The following is a 10,520-nucleotide window of genomic DNA, read 5'->3' as shown; positions in this document are numbered from 1 at the left end:
GAGGGCGGCGGGCGCGGAGGGGAGCGCAGCCGCCCGCCGCCGTTTCATAGCTGCCGGGGGGTTTGCGAGGCGCCCGGGCCAGCTCCGGGTAGCCGTGGCCAGTGTATTTACTAAAAAGGTGAGGTAGATGGGAGGCCGGCAGCAGGGCCGCGGCCCCCGGCCGCAGAGCTTTCCGCCTGATTGGCAGCAGCGGCCGGGGAGAGTCATTCAAACCCAGCCAAAGTTTGTTCTCCTTCCAGAAGCCACGGAAGGGGTCGGCGGGCGCCCGCTCCGGCCGCAGCTCGCCGCCCGCCAAGGCCCGGCCGAGCTTCCGCCGCTTTGTCCTGAGGACCCGCTCGGTTTTGCAGGAGGTGTAGAGCGCTTCCACGTCCTCTCTGGAGATGAGCGTGCATTTGGCGGCGTGGAACGCGATGGAGTTGATGGCTTTGAGTTTCCTCAACTCCTCCAGGTCGCAGTGGTGCTTTTTGACTTTCAAATGATCCATTCGCTTGTGCACGGTGGTCCGCGGGATGTTTTTGAGCAGGTCGGTGAAAACCTGGGAGAGTGCAAACATTTGCTTTCCTTTAATGATGAGGTAGCCGAGCCGCACGCCATCCACCTCTTCAAACCCCGACTTCAGGTCTCCCATTTCGCGAATTAAATCATTCCCGGCATTTGCGGAGAGAGAGAGAGAAGAAAAAAAAATAGGGAAAAAAAAAAGGAAAAAAAAAAAAAGAAAAAGCCACACACACACAATCCTCGGCCAGATGCTGTATTTGTCTCAAGGCATCCTGCTAACAGAGCGCAACAAAGGCTGCTGCTATTCCTGGTGGGTGAAGTGCCAAACTTTAGACAAAATTTAAAAAATAAAAATAAGTTAAAAAAAAAAAAAAACACCACCGTGAGGCTACAATCAATATGTAATCTTAAAAATCAGCTTTGTCAAAGTGTTTCTCTAAGTTGCTGCTGCAGATCAGTACCTGTTCCCTTTCATTCCCTGCTTTTCCATTGGAAACTATGATAATGGAATGTGAAGGGAGGAAGAGAAAAGCAATGCAGCTGCTATTCCCGCCGCTGCTTTAGCTACAAATAAAATGACAGAGTGAAGTGAGCTCGTCCGGAGACACCTTCATCAATTAATTCCCCTAAAGCCAACGCTGATTGGACACTCCTGACAGGTGATGCAATAAAAATTGATATTCCACCCCTTCCCCCCAAAAATCTCCCGCTAATTAGCATACCCTCATACCGCCGCCTCCCCTCCCAAAGTAAATAATACAGTTCGCAGATAAATCTTTCTATTAAACAATCCGGGCTCCAGCACGCTCCGACCTCGCCGGCTTGCTCCTCGCTCGCTCCGCACGAAGGATTTCGGTGCTTTTTCGTAGCGTTTCGTATATTTTTTAGGCTATTTCGGGCCAACGTAGCTCTTTTGTGCGCGCCGTGAGTGTGAGGGACGGAAGTGTGAGCGCGGCGGTGGGAGATCCTCCGCTAGCGCGGCCGCTCGGCAGCGGCGTTCGCCGCGCATTGTGCGGCTCCGCGCCCCGGGCCCGGCGCTCCCAACTTCAAGGCTCGGAGCGAGGGATACTTACATGTGCGGGCCGATCTGATTTTCCTCTCCTGCGCGATTCGCTCTGTGCAGCCGGGGCTATTTTGCTGCCCGCACCCCGCGCTGCCCGTGCGCTTGGAGCCGCGGTTCGAATATTGCGGGAGGGGGAGGAGGACGCGGGCTGGCGTCAGCCCCGTAACAAAGCATATAGAAGGCAGAAAGGCGCACACTTCCCCCGGTTAATCGTGCCGGATGGCGAGCTGCGGTGTGCTACGGTCCCGGAGCCCGCGTCGGGATTGCTGCGCGCCGATTGCTTCCAGCGGAGAAAGGAGGAGGCGGAATACCCCAGGTGCTTCCAGGGCTCTACGTAACAACACCGAGCGCTGCGCGCACCGCGAGCGGGGCTGCGAGGGGCTACGGAGCGGCTGCCCCGCGCTGGGCACGGCCGGGCCGGGGCGGCCCCTCCGCGGCCGTGTGGTGTTCCATGGGAGCAGCCCCTTAACATCAACGTGAAGGTTTAACCTCTTCTTGGGAATGCGGAATTATTGCAGTGCGAGGAGCGATGGTTCCGGACTCGCTGCCCCGCCGCACGTCGCTCTGTGTCACGTCCAAGTGATGCTCGCGGTGTGCGCTCAGCTGCGGGCACGGCCGTGCGGCCCGGAGTCACACGTATCCGCGAGGGGAATGACACATCCCGGATTGCTGGGGCTTGGCAAGGGAAAAAAAAAAAAAAAAAAAAAAAAGGAGGGGAAAAAAAATAATTCAATCCCGACTGTCAATATCCACTCCATGGACTGGCGATACGGTGAGCGGAGGTCGCGTTACCCCGTCAGGTACAGCTAAAATAAAGGGCATCATCCCCCCGAAAAAGGCTCGGCAAGGGGGAAGCACGCGATCCCCCCGTGCCACAGGAATTCGAGAGCGAGCCGGGAATTTCGAGCAGTGCATCCGGAAATTGAGGAAGTCTATGGCAGAGAGCCTCCGAGTCACGGGCTGAGGTTTGAAGTCAGCCTCGAACTACTGTTGCTCTCAGCGCAGATGTAATCGCCGCCGTTCAACTTAATCCATGTGTGCCCAGCCCGCGATGTCTACTTCTTCCCTTTGAAATCTAAGGGCAGCGTTCCCATCCAGGAAACCAGAGCTAGAGCCGATTACATCGCGACCCCCGAACAGGAGAGGCTCCGGGGCGCATCCCGCGCCGCGCGGCCCCACCGCGGCCGAACAATGCCTCCGCCGCTCCCCCCGCCCGCGGCTCTGCCCCCGGCGCCGCGCTGTGCCCCGGCCGGGAGGGACCCGGGGGCGGCGGTGGAGTTGCGGGGAAACGCGCTGCCCGCGTGGGACGGAAACCCTCGTGGTGTTTGTAGAGCGAGAGACAATACGGGCGTTTAAAAATTCCTCCTGATGTACTTATATGCTGCCAACACCCCCACCCCCTCTCGCTGCTCTCCTCCCCCTGCTTTAAGGTTAAGGCGATGGAGTCAACAGTGAGGGAGCAGTGAACTCCGAGAGAGCTTTTCAGAAGACGTTACCAAAAAAAAAGAAAGAAAGAAAGAAAGAAAGAAATTGAAAAACACACACGCACACCCCACTACCAACAAAACAAGATGAGCCCCGAGGTCCTTTATCTGCCCGGAGCTGGGCGGTTCGGTCCCTGCTGAAATCCCCGCGGGGACACACAGAGGCACACACACCCTGCGGTGACAGCCCGGCAGTTATTTCCAAAACGCGTTATTTCTGTTGGTGTAATTCCGCCGCTACCAAACGCCGGGAAGCAGCAGCGGCTGGCTGCACACTCTTCGTGTTCAGGAAGGTACGGCCACGGCGGCTGGCTCGAGCCGGAGCCCCGTGTGGAGGGGGAGGAAGACAGCAGAATTCCTAGGAAACGTCCCCCCGTACCCACACCCGCACTCAGCCCCGAACTCCCTCACCCCCGCACGCCTCTGCCCGCTCCCCGCAGCCCTCCTCTCCCAGCGGCGGTGCGGCCCCGGCCCGGCCCGGCCGAGCGCTCCCCCGGCGCGGTGAGCATCCGGGCTCGGCCCCGGCCCCGTCAGGAGACCCCGAGGAAGGGCCGCGGGCCCCGCGCACACACACACGAAGGGCCGGGGGTTTCCGGATGGATTTGCACGCACACAGGGGATTGCGATCGATAGCGACCACCGTTTGTGGCCGGGATCTGTAACGTGAACGCCAGACAGAAGAATTAAAATGAGCAATTAAAGGTGTCTGGCATCAATTACGCGAAAAGTTGTGCGATCACTGACTCGCCCAGAGCCTGAGTGTACGACCGTGTGTCCATGTATCCACGTCCGTGTGTGTGCAGACCCGGCTGCGTGCCCGGGGCTCCCAGAAGCCAGGGAGTTCCTTTGTTAATTTTACGGACGGTGTCACCCTGCCCGCAATCACAGATGCCCACGACGAAAGGTCGCGGTCTGTCCCACGTATCCTGGGAGGAGAATGCGAAGGTGCCCACTCGGGCAGAGCACACACACATGCGGCTCTGGGGTGTTGTGTCCGGGCACACACACACACACACACACACACACACACACACACACACACACACACACACCATCAATCAGCCGCACTCCTTTTCACGCTGAGCAGCGTGCAGTGTGCGATCCGCACTCTACATTGAGCAGTATTCCAGCCCCAGAGTCGTCTGCCCGAAGTAGAAATCTCATTAGAAAATAAAGAGAAAAAGAATATTTGTAGTACCTCGCTGCAGATCTATTCCCATTTTCTATAAATCGCATACTTTCATTTTTGTAAACTCGTGTTCAAATATATACGCTCACAGGGAAGTGCGTAACTGTGGCATTCCGGGAAAAAAACATGCGTAGTGCTGGAGATTCGCCTTTACGTGATGGTTTGATTTATTTCCACAGAACAGTGATGTTTAAATACCGTCGCAATTCCTCCTGACCTCTTCCCCCCGCAGCGGCACGGCACACACACCACGGAGCACTCAGTGGGAAATGCAGCAGCGATGCCCACCGGCAGCTGTGACGATGGGAGAGCACTTCGGGAACCTTCGGGGCAGCCCGAGAGGCCGTGTGCATTTCCACCCAGGGATTGCCACCTTATTAGAGAATTATTATTATTAATTATTATTTCTTAAGTGCTAGGCTGCATCTTCAGGTATTGACAAGCAGTAAATAAACCTTTTGGTTTCATGACTTCGGCAGAAATATATGCTCTGAAGGATAACTCCTCTGCTCCCCGCTCACAGGGCCCACCATGCGCACCGCGCTCGGGGAGGAGCAGCGAGCAGCCAGGGGCTATCACAAAGGGCCGGGAACGTAAATATAATGGGGTCAAAGAACAGTATAATGGGATCCTTCTGCTATTTTAAAGTCAGCCAAATGTGACTGTAGGACTCAAAAATCGCCGTAAATTTTGCTGTGACAACAAATGAGAATGTTCAACTAAATCTCCTAAATAGGTAGGACAAAGAAAAGCCAACTATCGGCCTGAACAAAAATCATCGCACCACTGTGTCCAGGAGTTGCAGGGCCCTTTTTTTTTTTTCCCTTTCCCCCCTTTGCAAACAAAGCAGTGCTGTGCAGTTCCGCAGAGCACTCTGTAAGTTGTGATGGTTCGCGGGGGTCGGGGCGTCCCCCACACGTGAGAATTTGGTGCGATTCACAATCACGGCGGGTTGGGGCTCTGCCTGAGCTCGGCGCTCCTGCAGCTTTAGGACACTTTCCGCAGGAGTTTCTGGCCACATACTCCATGCCATGTTGTTTACTGACCCATAATCAAAACGCGGTGACCTCCTACCCTTTTTTTGCCCCTTGACCCATGCTGAATTCAATGCAGCCTTTATAAATTTGCAAATCCTTGGACGTAAAGGGGATTTGGTGAGGCTTTGTTCGGAAAGGCTCCCAAAAGTTTGCATTTTTAATTAGGCAAAGGTACAGCACCGAGCGCTGGGAAACGGGAGCCCATCCCGCATGTAGGTGATCGCTCTGAATTTCTGCACCGGGGATCTGCATCCCCAACCCACACTGCGGCCTGAAGCAGACAGAATCCGAGGATCTGGGTCTCCCCAAATCAGTGATGTGGCACTGCTCAGCCTGTGACGTGTGGATGGATGGGCCACGGTTTCTCACCACTGTGCACGGTGCTGAGTTGGGCCGGGTACGTCCCTTATCGCTGCCATCATTCAGCCCAAAGGACAGTGTCATTACGATGGTGATAAAACAACGCCCGCTGATGTGTGCTGGATAAATATAGAATGTTTACAGCCATAAAGTGCTTTGATTCCAATCAAACGCTATCAAAGAAAAGCCCCTCTTCCTGCCTCCTTCCCCCCATCAGTCCTTATTTATTTACCCTGTGCTTGCAACGTGGCCCTAGGAAGTAGAACGGCCGCACCGAGGGGGCACCTCTGCATTCATTTTCCAGCTGCCCAGGGGGTGCCACTGCAGGGGGGCAACAGAAGCATAGAACACCCCACTCCCCGAGAGCCCGCGATCATTTCAAATATTCACGGTATCAGCAGATCCCATCATAATCAGATTAAAGTGAGGTTTGGGGCTGGAGGGAGGGGGGAGCCCTGGGGCCACCTTTGGGATGCGTGGGGAATGTAGAGCGGGGTCTGCCCGGTGCTAGGGAAAAAACCAAAACATAACGTAACAAAACAAACCAAAGCAAGGCAAAGCGGCTGTTGTGCAAGGAAGGGGCACCGTAACACGGCGAGGTTATGCATCCAGCCGCCGGGTTCCGCCCGCGGGCTGTTTCCCTTTAAACTTCCCGGTTGATGTTTCTATGGGATGCGCTTATTTATTTGTGCTTGGAGCTCCGGGCAGGCCGGGTCTGGGTTTGCTTCGCGTTTGGCTCATCCCGTCCGAGGCCGAGATTCGCTACATTTAACCTTTACCAGGCGCGCTGTGCGGCGCCCACGCGTGCGGACGCGGCACGGAGCCCCGGCGTTCTCCCTCGGGAGGTTCGGAGCCCCGCGCGGAGGCTCCGCCTGACGCCGCACAGAGCGGGGAGCGCCCAGGTGCGGCCCGCGGGCCCTCCCGACCCCACGGCCACCTCACGGCGGACGGTGGCGCGAAGCCGATGGGCGCACGGAAGGTAAAGGCGCCGCTCCGCCGAGACCCGGGGAACAAAGGCCGACGAGCCCCCGCGCGGCCCGCTCCCGGCCCGCACCTCGGCGCCCCGAGGCGCTGCCGAGGAACCGGCGCGGTACGGGCGGCGCGGCCCGGTCCCGCCCGCCCGCGGAGGCGCCGCCCGCCATTGGGGCCGGCGACCGCTGACCTTTGACCCCTCCCCTCCTCCCGCCGCTTCCTCCGCCGCCGGCCGCTCGCCTACCCACAATGCCCCGCGCCGGCCGCGCTCGTGCCGCGCTCGAGCCTCCCGGAACGCCCCCTCCCCCGCCGCTCCCCTCCCCCAGCCCCGTCCGAGAGGGGGCAGCGCCCTGGGGCGGGGCGGCCCCGTGGCGGCGGCGCTCACGGCGGGGGGGGCGGGGAGGGACCGCGCCGCGTTCGAACGGCGGCGGTGCGTGAGGAAGGGCCGGGGCCCCACGGCATCTCATCGCTCCGGGCTGCGGGGAGAGGAGAGGAGAGGAGAGGGGGCTGGGAGCGGCACAAAGGCCGAGCGTGGGGAGCGGGCAGGGCTGGGCTGCGCCTCGCGTTGACGGCGCTCCGCGGTGGCCTGAAGGAAGCCACACGTGACGCTGATCAAGTCACGCCAATGTAAACAGTTGGAAGTTAAATCCTAATGTTATGCAATTATTTAAATGGCGCTGTGGCTCTGCTCAGCGCTGTGCCCGGCTCCGCTCGCCCCGTTCCGTCCCCGCGTGTCCCGCTGTGTGGACACGCCGCTCCCGAGCGTGCCGGGGGAGCGGTACGGCCGCGGCCTCTGCGAACCTCTCCGAGGTGTGAGGGGACCGGAGCACTGCGCCCGCAGCCCTGGAACGAGGCGGGAAGAGCGGCCTCGGGGGAGCGTCCGTGTGGGAGGAGGATGGGACCGGTGGCACCGAGCGGAGCGGGGCTCCCCGACGGGATGGAGCGCGGGTGGGGGGGGGGGCAAAGCGGGCCTCCTCTGTCCTCTCGCCGCCCGCCCGTCCCTCCCGGCCCTCCTCGGCCCCTCTCCGGGCGCGGGGACCCGGGGTCAGAGGAGAACAATGCTGCGCGGCCCTCTGTGCGCAGCACCGTCCCCTGAAGGGAAGCGGCGCGCACTGCAGCCCAGGTGGGGCCGCGCGGCGCTGCCTCCCCTCCCGCCGGCACCGCTCATGGCACGCGGGGCGGGAGGAGGTCAGGGCGGCGAGCGGAGCTGCGCGGCTCCCATAGGCCGTCCCGCCGACCCCGGGATAGGCTCGGAGCGCAGCTGGCCGCGGGCCAGCCCAGCCGTCCCGCTCGCCCTGCGGCACGCTTTGCGCCGAGGGCCATAGAGTGTGAGGGTGAGTAGCCGGGAGGATAAAGCCGCGGTGCCCTCGGCGGCACGGCGAGAGCCGACGGAGCTCCGAGAGGGAGCGAGGGGTCACGGGGCTGCGAGAAGGCGCCGGAGGAGGACGGAGGACTCGGGCGGGAAGCGCGCTGGGCCCGGGTCGAGCGGGGCCCGGCCCATTGCAGACGCTCCCATTGTTCGTGCAGCCGGCGGGGCCCTCCGGCCCGAGGAGAGCGGAGCAGCTCCCGCCGCGCGGCCACGGAGCTCGGGCCGGTAGCTCGCAGCCAGCAGCGCGGCGGCTCCGGCGGCGCTCGGTGCGGGAGCGCCGTGCTCCTGTGGGGCTGTTCCTCACTGTTACTGCAAAGGTAAAACCCCGCTCCGGCAGCGGGCTCGTGCGTAAATAACATCTGTTTGTGGGCGGATGGTGGGCAGCTCTGCTCGCAGGGACGGACAGGAACCGCTCCGCGCCGCAGCGTTTGGAATCGTAAACGTAGCCAGAGAAGTTTGGAAGGAACTCGTCGTAATGGTCTGTTTATAAAAATGGAGATTAATCTTGTCCTGTTCCATATAAGCACCACGAAGTCTGGATTTTCTCATTCTTTTCGTTTTTCAAGTGATTGTTGTACGTTGTTTTCTTTCTTTTTTTTTTTTTTAAAGAAGTGTTTTCTAGGAAAAGCGTTTGTCTTTTCTTTTTTTTTTTAACCTAAAAATAATTATAAATTAAATAGTTTTGGTACGCCGTTCCGACCAGAACGTTCTCATGTGTTAGCATGGAGAAGAGCTGCCTAACTCGATGTGCGAGGCGATTTCCAACAAGTGCCCGCTCTGCTGCGGGAGAAATGTGCCCCCGCACGTTGGCTCCTGAAGAGCGCAATGACACGGAAAGGGCTTCTGTTTGCGAGGGGGAATGATTTCCAGAGAGGGCGATTTTGATAAGGAAACACGTTCTAGGAGAACGGTGATCATTTTTAGGAAGTTAGTTCAGACTGTGTGAAAATTCATTTGGAACGATTAGAGTTGGTGTCGAGCTTTTTTTTTTTTTTTTTTTAATGTATCACCACAAAATTAACATTTTGCAAGCTCATGAGTAACGAGTACAAGAAGTTAAAGGATGATATTAGCGGATATCACAGTCGAAAATAATTCAGCAGTGACTCCCCCCGCCCCCCGGGAAGTTGCCTGCTCGCGGGCATTGTCTGAGATAACAGCTCGGGACTCCTCTTTCCCTCTTTGTGAGCTCCGCTCCTTTGTGGGACTCCTCCAAATCAAAGCCCGCTTCAGTTCGGATGGGAAAGAGCATTTCTGTTACTGGGAAGTTGAGGAGGCTGGAAATATAATATGAAAATTATTACCGCCACGGTAGCATCTAAAAGCAATAACTTTAAAATCGAGGAAAAAAAGATTTTATTTGTTCCGTTTTACCTCTCCTGCTGAGTGTTCTGGAGATGCGTTTACTGTTAATTGCTGTTTGGCAATTTTCAAAAGGTAACTGCAAATTTAGAAAGCATAATTCAGAAAGACATTTAATGCTCTTGTATTTACTGGAAGAATATATCGCTATCTGAAAGCAGTCTGATTGAAAGGGAAGATGGAAAAAAAAATAGGGGGAGGCTGCGCGTTGCCATTCTTTGTTGCTCTTTTATTTTGTATTTGTGTGGAACGTGTTGATGTATTTCACATATGAATTAAATTTTTTTTGGAAAGGAGCACTGTTGTTACATTTAATGGGGAAGTACCACGGTATAAAAATGCCCCCTGTTCCCCGATCTGCAGTGCCCGCGTAAGAGTGATAAAACGCGGGCCGAGGCTCGCGCCCTCCATCCGCCAGGAACGTGAGGCTTCCCAGATCCCCAGCGTGGCTGCGCCAGCCTTTGGCTCTTAGGCAGTTCCTCATGGTCAAAATCTACATAGATAATATTTCTTCCACGTACATATGTGGGGAATTGAAATTAGATGGTAACCAGTGGGAATGAAGCTCTCTGATCGAAAGACTTTTTTTTTTTTTTTATTGCATTTGGCAACCTCTTTTCTTTCAGAGACACAATACAATTAATTAACATATTCTGGGGCGTGTTTTTGCGATTGGGAAGTGGTGGCCCCTTGTTGAGAAGAAAACACTTTAAATAAAAAAGTAACGTTGTTGTGTCCAAATGGTACTGGGAAAAGCAGAGCAGTACTGCTGATGCAGCCCATGGATGCGGTTGATTTACTCCAGTTTGCTTTAGCATATATCAAACCAGCTTTTTCTTGCCCACACCTACATTAGATATGTGTTTTGTTTGTACAAATCCACCTAAATTAGGTCTGTATTTAAGATATTTGATGGGAAATTCAGCATGTCATTTCTCCTATGTAGTGGGTAGAACAGATACAATTCCCAAATTGAAATCAAATACGTGTGAGCAGTGACATGATACAGTATCATGCTGCTCATCGTAACACCACAAACATGAGGAAAGGCTGTTAATTTATATGGAATGTTAATTTAGCAAATCCTACGCTGAGGTATGCCTGTGCAGGAAAAGTAATCCGAAGCTTGGTTTTGGCATGAAGCTATGCAAATGTATTTAATAAAAATCCAATCAATTATTATATA

General features: G+C 56.2%; 1 protein-coding gene across 1 annotated transcript in view; it reads right to left on the bottom strand.

Moving 5' to 3' along the window:
* The window catches only part of SKIDA1 (SKI/DACH domain containing 1), a 6,586-nt gene extending 5,958 nt beyond the window's left edge, over positions 1 to 628 (bottom strand). Inside the window, exon 1 of the mRNA XM_021389368.1 lies at positions 38 to 628. Within this exon, the coding sequence (XP_021245043.1) occupies positions 38 to 628 (591 nt within the window). The remainder of the gene's footprint in view (positions 1 to 37) is intronic.

Source organism: Numida meleagris, chromosome 2, assembly GCF_002078875.1.
Source record: "Numida meleagris isolate 19003 breed g44 Domestic line chromosome 2, NumMel1.0, whole genome shotgun sequence".
Lineage (NCBI taxonomy): Eukaryota > Metazoa > Chordata > Aves > Galliformes > Numididae > Numida > Numida meleagris.
The sequence above is the reverse complement of the archived record's forward strand: the minus strand, read 5'-3'. Positions and strand labels throughout refer to the sequence as shown.